This window comes from Octodon degus, unplaced genomic scaffold (genome assembly GCF_000260255.1).
Source record: "Octodon degus isolate 3935 unplaced genomic scaffold, OctDeg1.0 scaffold00125, whole genome shotgun sequence".
In the NCBI taxonomy this organism is placed as follows: Eukaryota; Metazoa; Chordata; class Mammalia; order Rodentia; family Octodontidae; genus Octodon; species Octodon degus.
This window is the reverse complement of record NW_004524701.1, coordinates 7,749,722-7,768,257: the sequence shown is the minus strand read 5'-3', so window position 1 is coordinate 7,768,257 and position 18,536 is coordinate 7,749,722. Positions and strand designations below refer to the sequence as shown.

The following is an 18,536-nucleotide window of genomic DNA, read 5'->3' as shown; positions in this document are numbered from 1 at the left end:
GGTGTCCTTCCCACAAACACTTTGGAGTCCTGTAATGTGCCCCCACTGTGATGATTATTTTCTTCCACTAACAAGGAAATATGTGTGCATATATTCTTCTGTCAACACATTCAATTGTTGTAACATAGTAGCTACTGTGTATATTCTTACGCACTTTACTCCTTTCATTTCACAACATTCCTTGGAGATAAGTTCACATAGTGTCTTTAAAAGTTAGTATTATAATGTATTCATGCATTGACAAACACTCCTCATAATCATCATCCTTAATGCTTGTAAGATATTTCAGCAAATGATACATTCATTTCTTTAATAAATGTGTACAAAGCACCTGCTACATCTGCAGAGCACTAAGATAAAAAATATGGAACCATGGCAGAGTGGGAGAGAGTCAGCTACACAAGGAGTTACGGACAGTCTCTAAGTGCCACAGGAGGAGCACAGGTGATGTCAAGGGAGGAAAGGAAGGCGTGTTCAAACTAGTGAACGAAAATGCTGAAGGATAGGTAAGAAGAGTCAGTTCATAGACAAAGCAAGAAGAGCACCCCAGCAGGCAGGGGCCAGGAACAGTATGTGCAAGGACACAGTAATAGGAATGAGAACTGTGGTCTTTAACGTATGGCCACATCTTTGATATCAATAATGCCATGATGTTCAACTTGAAACCCATCTTTTTCTGCATTTTGTAGTATTTCCTTGGCTACAATCCCAGAAATGGGAATGCTAAATCACAATGTAGGAGCACTGTGACCTGCTACACACAACCAAATATCTTCCAAATAGATGAAGCCATTTCACAAGGACACCGGCAATGTCTGAGTAACATCAATGCTCATTATCTTCACTCCTTTATTGTTACCTTAACATTAGTAAGTAAATTTCTCCATATATTTGTTACTATTTTGATTTCTTATGTAGATTGTTTTCTATTTACACACAATAATTGAAATTCTGTATTTACTTTTTTTTTTTTTGTATTTAGTACAGGGTCTACAGGGTCTCACTATGTCGATCCGAATCGTAGTGATTCTCCTGTTTCAGCCTCTCAAGTGCTGGCATTACAGGCATGTGCCCCACCATGCCCAGTCTCAATTGCTGTCTCAGCATGCCCTGGGGGTGGGCTGGGGATTGAACCCGGCCACTGCACTCTACCTAAGCAGGCACTTTAATCCACTGAGCTATCTGGCCAGCCCTGAAATTCTGTATTTTCTTTAGCTGTTATTAATCCTACTCATACTACAGATATTCAGGCTTTTATTTTTCATACTTGTTGCCAATATACTTTTCTAGTTATCTTACATGAAAAAAAATTGACACAGGTTTTAAAGATATACCCAGTCATGGTCATTGATTATTTCTTTCTATTGCTTCTAAGTTGAAAATTACTTCTGTTGAGAAGTTCAACAGATATTCTGTTTTCTTGTTTGAATTTAAAATATATATTTAATTCATTAATCTGTCTAGAATTTTGTGTATGACCCCTCCCAATTTGCCAGTGAATTATACAAGCTTTCCCTTCTCTATTGATTTTTCCTTTTGATACTTTTTTTTTTCTCTCAGTTTTACATTCACAGTGTAATGGATGGGAAGACTCATACATTCTGGAATAGGCAGAACTGTGGAGACAGGAGAACCCCTGTTGCCAGGGGCTGTAGGAAGGGAGGAGTGCCAGATAGAGCAGGCAGATTTTCAGGACAGTGGAAACACTTTGTACACTACTTCCATGGTGGATACCAGCCTTACATACCTATGTAACCCCGTGGCATGTACAAGCTCCAAGAGTGTGCCCTAATATAAACATGAATTTTGGGCGATAATGATGGAGCAATCAATGGAGGTTCATCAACCATAGCAAATGTGCTACTCTGGTGGCGGATGTCCAACAAAGACTATACTTGTGTGCAGCCTGGGCATATGGGATGTATCTACTGATTTTTCTTTTTTTTATTTTATGGAAAAGGAAGTAAAGCAAAATTTCCTAACAGGAAAGGAGAATAACCATAGTTAATATATTGAGTATTGGTAATATATTGAGTATTGGTATCTTTAAAGCAGTTACTCAGTTTATAAGATTTGGGTACAAAAAAAGTTCTCTAAATGGTATTAGCATGAACTGATTTTTCTTTCAAAGATGAATCACATTTAGAGATCAACTAATTCCTCAACTGGAACCAGTTTCTAGTTCTCTTCCTGAACGTGTCTCCTCAGTTTAAAAGACCTTTCCTCTGACTTAGCCAGTATTCCTGCATCAATTTCTCTGTCTATGTATAGAAAGAACTACAACCTAGCACAAATAGGCTTAGGTAAAGCTTGTCAGGCTTTGCCCTTGATGGGGGAAATCTGCTACTGAAAGCAGACCTTGTTTTTTAAGCCTCAGAGAGGTGGTTGTAGCTAGTTTCTGGTGTTAGCCAGCGCCATCTTCTCTATGTGTGGGCTCACGTGGCTGCTTTCCTTTGGGAGTATGCTTGCCATTCCTCAATATAGCCTCAATTCCTCTGAAGGCCAGGTCCAGCTATCTCATATTGACTGCAGGAAAAAATAACTTCTTGCTTCACCAAAACTTGACTGACTTCATCAGCTAGCCAGCTTTTGAGAAAAGGGAGAAGCCCTTATCCAGGGTAACCGCGCGTGGTGATTCCCACTTACATACAACTGGGAAGCTCACTAAACAGGAAGATTTTGGAACCCAGTACACAATCGCCCCGATGCCGGAAAAAATTCCGGATTTCATGTTTTTCAAGATATTTAAAGTCCTAAGAAAATTCCCTTAAGTTTTCCTTCCTCTACAAGGCACTGGCATCTGCTTGGGCGACAAATGGGCACAACGGCTGTGGTGGGGCCCACAGCCACGGCCAGCCTTCCCCAGAGGTCGGGAGCCCACAGGGGCCGAGGGCACTCCGGGGAGAGTGGGGTGGGCGGGAAAGCCGACGGAGAGCCCGCGGAGTGGACAGGCGTTCGTCCAAATGGTACTCCTGGGCCACTGGTCCTCCCCTACCCACCGCGAGAACCAAACTCCCTCCTCCGCGGGCGCAAGCTGCGCCACCGCAGTGCCCTGGAGACCCCGCCCCCGCGCCTCCCGGCCCGCGTCCTCTGGCTGCCCAGCCCTGCGCTAGTCCCCTAGTCGGTACCGCTGCCGCCCACACGCTCCCGGACGCCCTTTCTCTGCCCTGTGCCTGGTGTTGAACAGAGGAACGACAGGTGAGCAAGGAGAACAGAAAGATGCGGAGCACAGTGCTCGCCCGGCCTAGCCCTGACGGTGGGCGGAGCTGCGGCCTGGGGGGCGGGGCGAGCAGCGGGTGGGCGGGGCCGCGGGCTTGGGGGCGGGCCCTCTGGTGGGAGGGGCGAGCGGCGGTGAAGGCCAAAGGCGTCCTATCCTGCCGCTCAGCTGCGCGACTGTCTGATTCCCGGACCCTGCGGACGCCACTCGCTCTGCGCAAGGCTCGGCTCGGCCCAGCTCGGCTCGGTCCGGCTCGGCTCGGTCCGGCCCGGCCCGGCCCGGCCCGGCCCGGCTCGGCTCGGCTCGGTTCGGCTCGACTCGGCTCGGCTCGGCTCGCGCCCCGGCGGCCTGGGCGCTCGAGGGCTGGAGCTGCGGGCGGCGCTAGCCGGTCGGATCCGAGCCTCGCCGGGCTGCTCCAGCCGGGCTCGGCTACACACTCTGGCCGCCGGGGCCGGAGCCCTCATGAGCCCGGACGATGTCCGGGAAGCACTACAAAGGTCCTGAAGTCAGTTGCTGCATTAAATACTTCATTTTTGGCTTCAATGTCATATTCTGGGTGAGTGAGCCCACAGCTTTCGCAGCTCCAGGGCGCCGCGGTCTTTCTAGGGAGCCAGCGGGAGCCGGCCAGGCCGGAGCTCAGGCGGCGAGAGGCGCAGGGCAGCCGCGGGGCTGGAGGCCGGGATGGGGCGGCCCGGGCACCGCCGGCTTCGTGCTAGTCCGGCACGCACGGACCCTGCGCCCTGCCCGGGACGCGCGGCTGCTCGCTGGATTCCCGGTGGGCGTGTGGGTGCGTGTGGGGTGCAGCGGTCCTTTCTGTCTGCGATTAATAACAAGTCGCGGGCAGTACAGGTTTCAGCGCGCTCGCGCCTCCGCCTCCTCCAGAGGAGTGACACAGCGGCTGGTTTTGTAAACCCTCGGGGAAACGCAGAGGGGAAGGTGCGTGAGGGAGCTCGCCGGCAGCCGGGACCCGGGCTGGGTCACAGGGCGGTGCTCTGCCCGGCCCCTCAGGGTCTGCTCGGCCACTAAGGTAATTCGGCTGGGACCCTGCTCTTTTGTTTTGATTCTTCGCGGGGATCTCACAGACGTTCAGCATCCAGACAAAGAGTTCTGAGCTAGGCGACAGGAATCGGCGGTTTGGGAGACAGGGATGTTTTCCTCCTCCGGCTTGTCCTGGCTCGCCCTCCCCCGCGCTGGGCACCCCTTCCTGGGAGGAAAGATGGAGGCGTCGGCTAGGGGTCTCCAAGTTGCGACTCGAGGTGGGGTAAACAATGATCCTATGGGGACTCGGCACAATGCACAGCGGTCTGAACACAGTGCATCTCTATTTGGTCTCCTTTGATTTTGGCTGTTTGCCATCTATTTGTGAGAACTGTTGTCATTTTTTCTACACTTTTACCGGGTTCTTTTCTCTTTTTTATAGGAGTGTTTTGTGTTGGTCAGGTGTGTCGTACGAAAGGAAATGGAAGGGATTGTTTTGGTTCAGCATATCTTCGGTCCTGGGGACTGATAAAGATTTGTGAGGTGGGCATTTGAATAGAGACCGTACCCAGCCGTTCACAGGCAGCGCTTTGGTGTGTGTGCTTGTTTGGATGTGAGTGTGTATGACTTGGGGAGAAGACACTCCACCCTTGGGTCCTCCTCACAGAAAAGTACAGCCTGAAGAAATTACTTTCTTTGCTTCCTTCCCTACCCTTTCTGGAAATGTTTAAAAGCAGTAGGTAGTCCTATTTCAGAGTGAGGTGTTCTGATTTTATTAGCGCTCGGTGACTTTGAGAGGTGAGGACTGCTGAATTGGGACTGGCCTTCGATGGGGGAGTGAATCTAGGCTTTTGGTTTCTGCTTCAACATTTCCAAAAGTTGCGCCACTAGGCTACAGGGCACCGAAAAAGCACCCAGGAGCTTTCTCTGCATTTTCATAGCAGGAAATGAAAGGATTTGGGCCTGCTTCCCTCATGGTTTGGTGTAATATTGTGAGAACGCAGAGGTAATTTAGCCTTATGGAAACCTTGAAGGAACTACAGACTACTCATAAGGAGTTTGGGAACAGAGGCGCATCTAGACTGATTTTGAAAAAATCTTTTTTTAGGGGAGGAGCAGTTTTGTTTGGAAATAGACTAAGGTTGAGGAACTGAAACAGCAGCCCCAGGCACAATTATTAAGGGGGTGCTGCTTGTGCTGGCCCTTCCTTACCTCACTTTATTTAGTGTATTTAATACAGGGGCTTACAGGGTCTCACTACACAGATCGAACTCATAGCTATTCATTTGTTTTCAGCCTCCCAAGTGCAGGAATTGCAGGTGTGCACCACCATGCCCAATCATCTTGGAGTACCCCAAGGGCGGGGCCAGCATGGCACCCCGGGACCCTGCATTTGCCCAAACACGCGCTTTAATCCACTAAGCTATCTTGCCGATGCCTTTTTTCTTAGTTTATACACACCCTTCTTCCTTCCTGTGCCCAGAGTTTTTTTGTGTGTACCACTACATACCTTTCCTATCCTGCTCTCTGTTCTGAATTTACCCATATTTAAATTTCAAGGTTTATCAGGGCCATGGTGGCTAGTGATGGTTAGCAAGAATATAACCCATTTTATTTGATTGAAGCAATTCAGACCAACATGTTTGTGACTGAAGAAGAGGAGTTAGCAACTTGGCAACCTGCTTCGAAAAGTTTCTTTTTGTCTCTAAAGTCACCACACTACCTATGATTGCTAGAGAAGGCTTCCTAATCCTTCAGTTTTACACTGATGACAAGAGTGTATCTGAAATTCCTAAAGAAATCTAGAAGTATAGCTCTGGAAGAATAAAATTGAACATTCATTGGTGCCAGTGCTGACAGTCTGGCTCTTACTGGATCCTTACAACCCCAAGAGTTAGTGGTACAACCAAAACTTTATAATTGTAGCTCACAAGTCTGTGATTTGGCCAGGGTCATCTGAGCAAGTCTTATTTGAGGTCTTTGATGCAATTCTTTGTTAGTTAACTGCCCTGTGCCTCAGTTTCTCATTACAGTCAAGAATTGGTGGAGCTGTAAAGTTCTTCCTGCCTCTGACAAAGACTGTGTTGAATTCTAGTATGCTGGGAAAAAAATACAAGAGTTGGGTACTTATATATACTGGAAATAGTGTATATTACTCTGGGGCATTACTAAAATACAGACTTTAGTTCTTAGTGAGTTGACTAAAGACCAAGTTTAATACTTTATTTCTAAATTATGGAAAAAAAGTACTTTCATTTCTTCCTCAAAGATCTTTTTATTAAAAAAAACCTTTCACTAACTTCTTAGTTTGTTTAGTTATTGGTATAATATGCTTGCTTCTTTTTCTACACTGTGAATCTCAAATGTAGGCCCGTGAATCATGACATATATATTTATTATTAGAATTACAGTTTCATGTGTAAAATCTGAGCCCTTTTATATAACAGTTGTACTGATATTCTGAGTAGCAAAGTCAACAGATTCCTTTCACATTAATTATCACAGGATGGTGGGGGAAAACTTTTATTTTCTCTATTACATTTTGGAAAAACTCAAGACAGAGGAAATTGATTCAAATGGTGTTATGCAATTATATTTTTCAGAAAACCTAATGTTGCTTTGGGGTGGAAGAAGGAAAAGTTACTAAATTCTTATATTCCATTAACCATCATCAATAGATGTTTTAGAGCCTGGCTTTGATACTGAACTGTTTCAGTAGGTTGGTAGTAAATTAATATCAATAGTCTGGTTATTTGTTGCTGCATAACACCCTTGGCCAAGCTCATCAGGGTGACTTCTTGGTGCAGTTTGAAGGAGAAATGGTTGAGGCTGGAGTTACCTGAATGTTCTTGGGGTGGGTTGTCTGAAATGCTGCTCTATCAGGACTGGTGGATGATGCTCATGCCAGGCTTAGACATAGTGGCTGGCTAGAACACCTTTGTATGGTTTCTTCCTGTCTCAGAGACTGGAAAATGTAGCTACTGGCCAATTAGCTCAGTGTCACTGTCATTTGATTCATTGGTTAAAATGTGCATAGACATTCTCAGCTTCAAGGAACTGGAGAAATGGATTCTCTTGATGGGCAGGTGTCAAGGTGAAATTCTAGAGATCAGGTTGGAAAATACAATATTTCTCTATCCCTTAATTTCTCATTCATAAAGGAAGGTAACATTGTCTAACAGTTACACTTTGAAGGATTTATGAAAATAAATGCTACTCAGCATAGTGTTTCAATATTTGCCAAATTGTGAGTAATCATTGTCTCTAGATACCATACTAGTTCCTTCTTGGGCTACAGAATTTCCAGAATGCTGTAGTCTGGTACCTTAGCATCATTACAGTTAGGTGATAATAATACCTCCAGAGAAGGTGAGAGAAATGGATGCATCAGATTTCATTGTGACTTACTAGAAAAAAGTTCTCATAATTCAGTGGAAGTTTGAAGGAGTTGGGGGAGAATAAAGGCATTTTTCTGATCTCTCCTATACCAGAAATATCAACAGTCTTGAAAACCTGAGGCCAAATTTCCTTTTTGTTGTATATTCAAATATTACATTGTTATAGGATTATCCAGAGTTTATGGCACAACGTTGTATCTGATTTGCTTCTACAGGGCTTAAATTCAGAGAGGAGGGAGATTTAGGGCATGGGGGGGGCATCGAGTAGCAAGCCTTATCTTATGATTCACTATAAATTGCAAGATGTTCTGGAATGATGATATATCAGCAGTTTATAAGTCATAATTTTTGTTTTAATTTCCTAGACATCTGTTAGCTTCAGTGGCAACCATATGGAAGTCTAAATTGCCTTTTGAATTACAGTGAGGTGGTAGGAAGAAAGCTAAATATGGTTATGGAAGTGTTGTGTGGGAAAAGTGTAAGAAAGGTAAATAGACCTCAGTGAGGAAGGTAACAACATTGACTTGCTCCTCCTGACCACTCCTTTGTGGGGCTATGAGAAGGTGCCAGAGCATTCACCCTTCATGGTTTCTTGATGAGGGAAATGATGTCAAAGGGAAATGTTGAAGAACCAAATAATATTCTCCTCCACCCATGGAATTGGACAGGTACAGTCATTTAAATGGGCCATTTTGTCCTAAAGTCTGCAGTAATAGGTAGTCCCTGGCAAGAGGTGAAAGCAATGTGTTATTTCTGTTTTCATCCTTTTTTTTTTGTTTTGAGAAGGGGTCTTGCCATATTACTCAGGCTGATCACAAATCTTGGGTTCAAGCAGTTCTCCTCTCTTAGCCTCCCAAGTAGATGGGATAACAAACAAGTATGTGCAATATGGATTTTTAAAAAAATTATTTATTTATTTATTTTTATTTTTTTTTGTGTGTGTGGCCAGCTCAGCCCACCAGGGGGCGGGGCTGGCTGGCATGTGGTGCTGGGGGATTGAGCCGTGGTCCCTGTGCTTCGCTAAGCTTGTTCTAAGTAGGTGCTTTAGACCACTGAGCCATCTCACCAGCCCTGCAATATGGATCTTAAACAGAGCTTTACCATTGTCTTTTTTCTAAGCATCTCAAAGTGTCTTGTGGCATATTATAACTCTGACTGATAAAGGAACTGGAGCATAGAGATGTAATTTGACTTTACCTGCATTGAAGAGACTATTAGGTTCACTTTTGGAGTGTTTGAGTATCTTTGGTAACTGTAGCCCAGGATTCTTGGCTTGAAATTTACCTTAAAAGATGCTTATTATTCTAAAATAAAACATTAAGTAAGTCATTCTGTTCATAATTGAAAAGTGATAAAATTTTTGCATATGCCACAATTAACACCACCCACAAGCACAAAAATATTAGGATGAAGTTGTGTTAGTCAGCTTTCCTCTTGCTGGAACTCAGTATACAACACACAATTTGAAGATGTTTAATTTTAGTTCACAGTTTTGGGGAGTTCAGTCCACAGTATGCTGGTTTGGTGTCAGAAGAATCATTGTGGAAGAGTGTGGCAAAGTGAAGTGAAGGGGAGAGAGAGGGGAAAGGGGAGAGGAGGGAGAAGGAGGGGGAGGGGAAGGAAACCTTGGCTCAATTGTGACCATGTGATGTTCAGAATCCTGTACTACTCTATTTTCTAAAATACAGCTTATTAGGGCCAGCCAAATAGCTCAGTGGATTAAAGAGCAGGGGCTGGGGGTTGGATCTCCAGGCCTGCTGTGCTGGCCCTGCCCCCCAGGGCGCACTGAGATGGCAGTTGAGACTGGGCATGGTGGCGTGTGCCTGCAATTCCGGTTCTTGGGAGGCTGGTGACTGGAGAATAGAGTAGGGATCGTAGTTGAAGAGGAATGGGAAAGGGACCATACATACTAACCAGGACCAGCCCAGACATACCCAGGAGAGTGCTGTACTAATCTGCTAAGCATTTCTTCATCTAGTGAAATTGACCAGGATTAACACTCACAAAAATGTTCTTAAATAATATGATAGAATAATATTATGTGTAGTGGTCCCTCACTCATTGCAGAGGTTATATTCCAGATACACCTGTGTCACTTATCATGAAAATCAGCGAAGTAGTGACATTATATTTATTTTGGTATTTATATATATTTTAAGACTTTATAAACCCCACACTGTTATAAATCTTTCCCACACTTTTAAAAACACTTCTAATGTTTTTTTAAAATTCATAAACCTATGGAATTTTAACAGCATATGTATACTGTGTGGTACTCAAAATCCTGTGATATGGAGAAAAATCCACAATAAATAATTTAAATTAATTTTGAAAACCCTGGAAACAGTGAGTCTGTGAAAATTGAACCTCAAAATAGTGAGAGACTACTGTAGTGTATTGAAAATTTATCAGTGAAAGTTCAAGTATTAAAGAGGATATTCTTGAGTCACATGCTTCTTTCTACATACAGTACTGATGACTATCTTAAATTTCTTACTTCAAACTTCCTGAATCACCATACTTAATTGGGTTCCAAGGGTCTCCTGTGTAGGTTCTTTCAGGCATTTTCATAAAAAAATTACACATTGTCTAAAACATAGTAATGTTTAATAAGTTTGTTTTATAAATGGATTACAGAATTGTTAAAAAGTAAATGGGAATCATCTCTGACTGCCTAGGAAAATGCTTCTATAAGATATCCTACAGCCTTCTAAAGGCTGAATCTGTTTCTGGACTGCTGTAATCATTGTAGTTTCACCTATCCTCAAACTAGATATGATCTTTCTCCTTGTAACTTGCATTTATCTATGCTATTTTTGTTGATTTTTAATTTTTACTTTGAAACATACTTCACACTGTAGGGATCTGTTGGTCTCTTGACATGATCTGGGGAGAAAGGACAGCAGGAATGAGGAAAAGACAGACAAGGTAAGAGTTGGGTCAGATAGTGGCCAGCTGCCTGGTTGGCAAGAAGACCCTCAAACCATAGTGGGAGTGTTTATACCTTTCCAAATTTACAAGACACAATGATACCTAATGTCTAATAGCCAACAATGTCCAGGCGGGATGTTTTTCTGAAGACTGAGGTAGCTTAACTGCATTAGGCAATGAATGAAGCCTCATCCTGCCTCCTACATATGATCAATTTCCAGCTTTGGCAGCCCCAACATGTATCTATAAAAAAATTACAAGTGGTACACAGAATTGTTTTAATCCTGAGTTGTTTGAAGCAGAGTTGCTAGCATCAAACAAACACTTGAATGTGTATTTCCCATAAAATAGGCTATTCTATTAAGCTGGAAAAATCATATTGATGCATACAGTCCTTGGCCTTCATTCTTTTTCTTCATTGTTCCAGTAATGTCTTAACACAGAATCCAGGTCAAAGCTACGCATTGTATTTAGTTATCTCTTTTTAGTTTCTTTTACACCTTCACTGCCATGATCTTGATGCTTTTGAAGATTGTAGACCAGTTATTGTGTAGAATGTCCTTCAATTTGGATTTGTCTGTCATTTCCTGAAGTTTAGATTCAGGCCATACATATTTTTGGCAGGAATAGTTCAAAAGTGTGCTATGTGTCAGATGGTACTGATTTCTCTTTGCCCAACTGAGGTGATTATTACTTGATTAATGTATTTTCTGTGTCATATTATTACTTTTTTTGTAATGTATAAATGTTTTGTGGTACAGTAATTTGGAATTATGTAAATAGCCAATTTCCCATCAGATTTTTAATTAGTTAATTAGCATAACAGTCTATGGGTTTCCTTTTTTTGTTTTGGTTTTTTGAGGAAAGGTCTCACTATGTAGTTCAGTCAGGCCTTGAACTTTGCAGTCTAGATTGACATCAAATTTAAGGTGATCCTCCTGCCTCAGCCTTTGAAGTGTTGAGATTACAGGTGCATGCCACCATGCCTGACAGCTCTATTTTCAGTATGTTTTCACCTGTTATTCTTAGTACAGTACTTTGAGATTTAAACTGGGTCTAGCTGTGTCCACTGGCGTCATTTAGCTGGCTCTGGGGCTCCTTACCTCTCAGTAGTAGAACAAGGTGTTTCAAGCTCATCTTGTGACCTAGTTTCCAAGGAGCTTTGGTTCCTTTGGGTGGAGAAGATATTTAGAAGCCAAGATTTGGTTCCTTAGTGTGCTCATTGCTATTACAAGTACAGTGAAATGCACACATGCATTTATAAACATTTGCATTTGGGTTTATATTTTAAAAATATATAAATTGACAGTGATACTGAAAATTCCTGGTATCAGAGGGTTTAGTCTAATTTTTTCCTTTTCCACATTACTCCCTTCTTTGATGTGAAATTCCTGTTCCTATTCTTACTATACTTGATAAATCTCCTCAAACATGACAGGCTACTGCCCTTCCTAAGGATTGCCCTCCTTAGCTGTCTGTGCTTCCTGCTTGTCAGCCTGTGTTTGGGCACCTGTCTGATGATGTTCCCTGCTCTAGGCTTCTCAGTCTATTCCTTGCAGTGAGGCCTCCCTCTCTTATCCCATTCTTAGTTTAACTCCCTTCATTATTGTCCTTCCTAACTGAAAACAAGTTAGCCATGTCATTGCTAAACCTTTTTCTTTACAAATCCTTAGCTCCTCCATGTATTTCATATACCATTTCTTATATTTTAAAGAAGGTACATTTTTATTTTTTAAATTTTATTGTTATATTTTTGTAGTATGTAATAATCACATTTATTTAGAGGATTTGTAAATATCTATCACATCTTGATCATTTTGATCCACCTCCCCACTTTTTCTTTCCCCTGACTTCCTTCCAGATACCTGTAGTGGGGAACCTATGGTATGTGTGTAGTTTCTCTTTTAAGACAAAAGGTGTTAATGTACGAGTTTTTTTTCTAAACTAAAACCTCAGTATTCAGGTTTAATTACAACATTTTTTGCCATAAATAAGTGGGTTTTGGGTTGCACTTGTCTTTGAAAGGTTTGGGTTTTGGGCACTTGTCTTTGAAAGGTTTGCCAATCACAGCTTTTTGTTCTTTGTTCTGGCCATGGTGCTCTGCCTGCAGTCCCTTTTGGGTAGCTCCCCTAGCACAACAGCCAACAAATTCTCCCCAGTGTTCCAGCATCCAGAGGGCAGTGGGCTGTCATTTTTGACCTCTCAAAGCTCTCTGCTTTGCCTGGAGGCAGAATGTAGCTGTGAGTGAAGTTACTCTTGCATATCAGAGAGCCATTCTCAGTTGCTCATCTAGAAAACAATGTTAGATGGTACATGTGAAAGAGCTTTGTAATGGATCTCTTGATGGAAATGTTAGTTTCTAACAGGCTAAACTGTGTAGGCTTTTGCTGGCAGTGAGGGAATATTGTTAACTCTGTTGAATTTCTATTGAAATAAAACCACCTCTTTTTCAAATAAACAGAAGTCTATCCTAAATTAAGTCTTAATCAGAAACCTTAACCTTCCGATTAATGACTTCCATTTAGGTTTTTACTACTTCTGGTGGTTGATACATTGTGTCAATGTGAGAAGTTTAGAAGTTTAATTAAGTGACTCAGCGGGGAGCCAAGATTGTTACTTTGTAAACATCCTCATCTTGTGCAAGAGGAGAAGAGGAGGGCATGGACATTGTGTGAGTTTTACAGCCCCACCCCAGGGTAGCCTGCTTATAATATAAGGAAAGGAGAGAAGCTGCAGCTGCTGCTCCTACCTTTGTTCTTTGCTATTTTCTAATGCCAAGAACTGGTACCCTCTTCCATGTGCTACTCTGCCTTGGAGAAAGCCGAGTATGGACTGAAACTTTCACAAACTGTGAGCTAAATAAACCTTTCCTTCCTTAATTTTGATGTCGGGTATTTTGTCCCAGAAATGAGAGAAGGGTAACTGAGACAGAATTTGGCACTCAGAGGTGGTGTGTTTGCTGTGACTGTCTGACCATGTCGTTCAAGAAAGCTTTTAGGAATGGCTTATGGGAAGAGATAGGGAAGTTTTGGAGGTGTTGCCTGACAGAGAAGTGCTGAAATGCCTTCAGCTGTTCTGTATGGAAGATTCTGGTCAGAGCTCAGAAGACCAGAATGCTGATAGAAATCCTGCTCATAAAGACCAGGCTGTGGAGGTGTCTGCTGGGAAGGACTGCATTGGTTGTTGGACTCCAGAAGATGTGTGTGTTATGGCTTGGCAGAACGTTTGTCTGCATTTTGCTCATGTCCTTCTAGAGACTGCCTGAGACTGAGATTAAGTGTGGAGGAGTAGTTAATCTGGCAAAATAAATTTCAAGGAAGTCAAATGTTGAGGCAGTAACATGGCTATTGTTGGGGGCTTTTAGTCAGATTTATGTTGAGAATGAAGAGCAAAGAGCCCAGAGGGATGATTTAAAACGTTGCGAGTTTGGCTAAAAAAGAAGTGCCAGGAAGGCTGTGTACTGCAGAGATAGAACTGAGATCTCAATTGCCCAGGAGGAACAGGAGAATACAAAAGATGTCTTGAGGGCATCACAGGAGGTGGCAATGCTATGCCCTTTGCAGCCTCAGAACTGCAAAAAGATGAGGGACTTTGCTATGAGGAAAAAGCCACAGACCGCCATGTTCCAGAATGGAGGCAGCAACCACACCATATTCCAGAATTGAGGCAGCACCTCTACCAGGTTCCAGAATGGTGGTGGCATAGAGAATTTGTTCTTTGGAATCAGGGTTGGAACGTGCATTGATTCAGGCACTCAATGCCTACAGCCAAGAGAGAAGAAAATGGGGCTATTGTTCTAGCTTGGCATCATCTAGGTGGCAGTAGTTTTAGGTACATGCAGAATGTGGAAATTTTGAGGTTAAGAAAGCTTCCACCTAGATTTCAGAAGGGAGGCCAAACAGTGTGCCCCTGGGAGGGCAGTGTGTAAAGCTGTGAGTGAGAAGCCTATTCAGTGGAAACCCCAGAAGTCTGGAAAAGCCAGGAACATAGATTATCTGAGAAAAGTTGCAAGGATGGAGTAAAGCCAGCCCCAGAGAAAAGCCATGGGAGTTATAACCAGCACCAGTGCCATAGGGCTGGAGCCACATGGAGCTCACAGTTTGCCACAGATTGCCTTGGTTGTTGACCATGGAACTACAGGATTTAATTAATGTTTTCCCTGAGGGATTTAGGACTAGCTTTGGTCCCAATACTTTGTATCCTGCTGTTTGTATCTTTTAGAATGGTAATTTTTTTTTTTTTTTTTTGTGCCATTAAATGTTGGAAATGTTTAACTTTTCATTTATACAGGGACTTGTAGCTAAGAGTCTGCCTGACATCTCAGAGGAGACTTTGGACTTGGACTTTTCAGCAATGCTGAAACTGTGAAGACTTTGGCATCTCTTGCAGATAGACTAAGTGCCTTTACATAAAGGGATGTGCATGAGTCTTTAGGGTGCCTGGGGGCAGAATGTTATGGTTCTCGTGTAATGTAATGTTGATAGACAATAGTGATTCATAAGGATTGTTTAAGCTGTGTTATAATGTCCAAGTTGTGAAATGTTAAGAATAAGCATGTCTTTGTAATGGGAAACTGGTTTAATGAAATGTATCTGGTTGTCTAGTTGACAAGGGGTGGATTGTACCAAGTTGACAAGGGAGATGGTTAATAGATTGTGTCAACTTGAGAAGTTTAGAAGTTTACTCAGCAGGGGGCCAGGATTTTTACTTTGTAAACATCCTCATCCTATGAAGAGGAGGGCATGGACACTGTGTGAATTCTACACCCCCCCACATCTGGATAGCCTGCTTATAATATAAGGAGAGAGGCAGTTACTGCTGCTCCTTCTTTTGTTCTTTGCTGTTTTCTGCCACCATGAACTGCTGCCCTCTGCCATGTGCCACTGTGCCATAGAACCAGTCAAGTATGAACTAAAACCTCCACAAACTGAGCTAAATAAACTTTCTTAATTGTGGATGTTGGATATTTTGTCCCAGCAAACAGATAGTACTGCATATTTCTCCTACTTAAATGCTTTATCCAGTCCTGGTGGTTTTCAGCCCATAGTACTAAGCTTCTGGGAAGGGTGTGGAGGAAAGAAGGCATCTCTGACCTCTCTTACCTCAAGCGAATCTTGCCCATTTAAATTTTGTAATTTTGGGTCCTGTGATGTGTTTTGCTTGGAAAGAGTGTTATGTTAGTAAGCTTTCTGTCACTGGGACCAGATTCTTGGATTAGTTACCAGATTCTTGGATTAGTTGAAAAGGAAGAAAAGTTTACTTTGGCTCACAGTTTGAGTCCATGGTCACTAGGCCTGTGGTTGCCATAGCAGGGGTGCCTGTTGAACAAAGCTGCTCACCTTGTCGTAGTTGGAAAGCAGAGAGAGGGAGGAATTAGCCAGGTTCCTATATTGTTGTGAAGGTCATTCACAGTCACCTCATTCCTGTAAGGAGCCTTTACTACTTAAAGGTTCTATTACCTCCCAGTAGTGCCATAGGCTGGTACCTAAGTCCTTAATAAATTGGTCTTTGTGGGGAGTACTTCCAAACCATGACAAAATTTCTGTTTAAGGAAAGAAAAAGGAAGCCTTTATATATTTTTGAATCTTGATAAGAAAGTATATTTAAAATATTTTACTGCTTGTATGGAATTTTTAGTCTGACTCACTTCATGCAGGGAAGTCCCTGTCACTAACTCAAGGTGATTTATGTATGATTCATTGATATTTCATCCCTTTGTAGTCATATTAATAAGTTAAAAAACCTCAGTCTTCCCACTGTGGCATCTGATTGAGTAGGCCCATGTAGGGTGGAATTGGTGGGTGTTTTTTTTTAAGTCCTACAGGAAATTCAGGTGGGAGGCCAAGGTTGAAATGCTCTGACTTGTATTTCTTGGGGACATGTGATTTCCCCCGTCTTTTCATGGAAGGTATAGAGCATGATCAAAAACCAGCACATGAAGCTGGGGTTTACTATAAGAAAAAAAGACTCTATTTAATGACTTTTAATCCAAAGTTATCAGTTTATTTTTAAACCTCAAACATAATAGGAAAATCTCTTTAAAGGGAACTTTTTTATATTCTATAATTCATACACCAACAATTAGCATCCTATGGGAATAGAAACTGGTTATCCTGTTGACAGGCTAATGAAGAACTGAATTTTCTGTCTTGGGCCGTGGTGGCCTGTCTTCATTGCACACTTCGGTGCAGATGACTGGCTCTGACCACTGACACTGGACAGAACACATACACCGTTTTCCCCTGAAAATCTCCTGCACTGTCTTTTGCTGCCTTTCCTTTTTCCTTCAGTTTCTCTGGGTTTCTATTGAGGCTTAGCCCTGGAGGGAGAGGCTTTTTGGTTGTACCCTGCTAGAGATGACTCTGCTCTAAAGCTGTGGAAGAGACATTTGTTTTCCCAGACCCAAATTTGCCAGTACTGTTATCAAAAAAGGGTAACAGCAAAAATCAAAGAGAAGGCTCAAACATGACTATTGGTCAGTTTTCTTTAGAAAGGTTTCAATGCACACTAGCATGTGCATGAGTTTTCCCATTATTTTTTTCTCTCTCTCCTCCCTTTTTCTGTCCTTCCTACTGTTCTTCCTTCCACTTTCCTCTTTAGAAAGTTAGGTTTTGATTATGTCTGACTTCCTAAAGTGGAAGTCTTTTGAAAGAAAAAGTATGTTTCAATAAAAATTTATATTTTTCTGAGGCATCTACTGAGGTTACCATCACCTACTAAAAACAAAAACAACAGAAGAAGCAAAATGGCATTTAAGCCCCATGGTTATTCTTGTAATATGCCTGTAATATATGTGTACAGAACGGTTAATTATAAATTGTAAGGTCTAATTTTTAAGTAATATAATCACTAACTCAGTAACAGAATAGTGTTTGGAAAAGGATGCAAAACATTTTAACTCCCCTACTGAAGATATATAGTGATGTTCTATATCGATTCCAGCTTTTATTTACTATTTAGAAATGTATTATAAGACACAGGGCTCTTATACTTGTCGAATTTTTTTCCAAATTACACTTAGCACAAAGGCTTGAATTTCTAAAAATCTGGAGGGAACAGCTGGTGCTCTAATAAATATTCAGGCCAGCTATTTTAATGCTTTGTACTCAATTAAGTCTTCCTAACAAAGGAGGAATGTTTGACTTAAGCATTTCTCAAAGTAAAATGTTTGTTTTCAACAGAAATTTTCCTTAGTGCTAAAACTCTCACAAAAGCAGTCTTAAAACTTCATTCTGCCAAGTAAGTAATTCACTTTTTCCCCCATAATTTTATTGAGAGACAAATAGCAATGAGACAGTTTCAAATCAAATTGGTGTGACAGTTTCAATAATTAACACATTGCATACTCTCTTCCTAGTGGCTATTTGCTGTACAAGATGCAGACATGATATCCTATTTACAAACACTATTAGAACAAATCCCTCTTCAGTGAATTAGGAGAATGTAGGGGCGCGGCGGGGAGGAGCGGGCAGGGCAGGGCCAGCGTGCTCCCAGTGGACTGAGCTCGAACGGCCTCGGCACCCTGACCGCTCTGTTCCACTCTGCTCCGCTCCACTACGATCCATTGACAAAAATGTCCAGCCCTACAGAGACGGAGCAGTGCATCGAGTCCCTGATTGCTGTTTTCCAGAGGTATGCTGGAAAGGATGGAAACAGCGACACATTCTCCAAGACAGAGTTCCTGACGTTCATGAATAAAGAACTGGGCACTTTCACAAAGAACCAGAAGGACCCTGGTGTTCTTGACCACATGATGAAGAAGCTGGACCTCAACAGTGTTGGGCAGCTAGATTTCCAAGAATTTCTTAACCTTATTGGTGGCTTAGCTGATGCTTGCCATTCCTCCTTCCTGTCAGCCCAGAAGCATGTCTGAAGGCCCCTGGGCCTGGCCTTACACCTTCCCCTGCCAGATACTCCGATATCACCTCTTTCTGGCCCACACAGGCCTTGAGCTGAGCCCACCACCACCCCACGTAGCCCCTTCTGCTGGGAGTAATAAAACCAGATTTTTT

At 42.5% G+C, this 18,536-nt stretch overlaps 1 protein-coding gene and 1 pseudogene across 1 annotated transcript in view; both read left to right on the top strand.

Moving 5' to 3' along the window:
* The first annotated feature begins 3,552 nt into the window (after positions 1–3,552).
* The window catches only part of Tspan5 (tetraspanin 5), a 222,475-nt gene continuing 207,491 nt past the window's right edge, over positions 3,553–18,536 (top strand). Inside the window, exon 1 of the mRNA XM_004640638.2 lies at positions 3,553–3,773. Within this exon, the coding sequence (XP_004640695.1) occupies positions 3,693–3,773 (81 nt within the window). The 5' untranslated portion in view covers positions 3,553–3,692. The remainder of the gene's footprint in view (positions 3,774–18,536) is intronic.
* Positions 18,088–18,414, top strand: LOC105743429 (annotated as a pseudogene).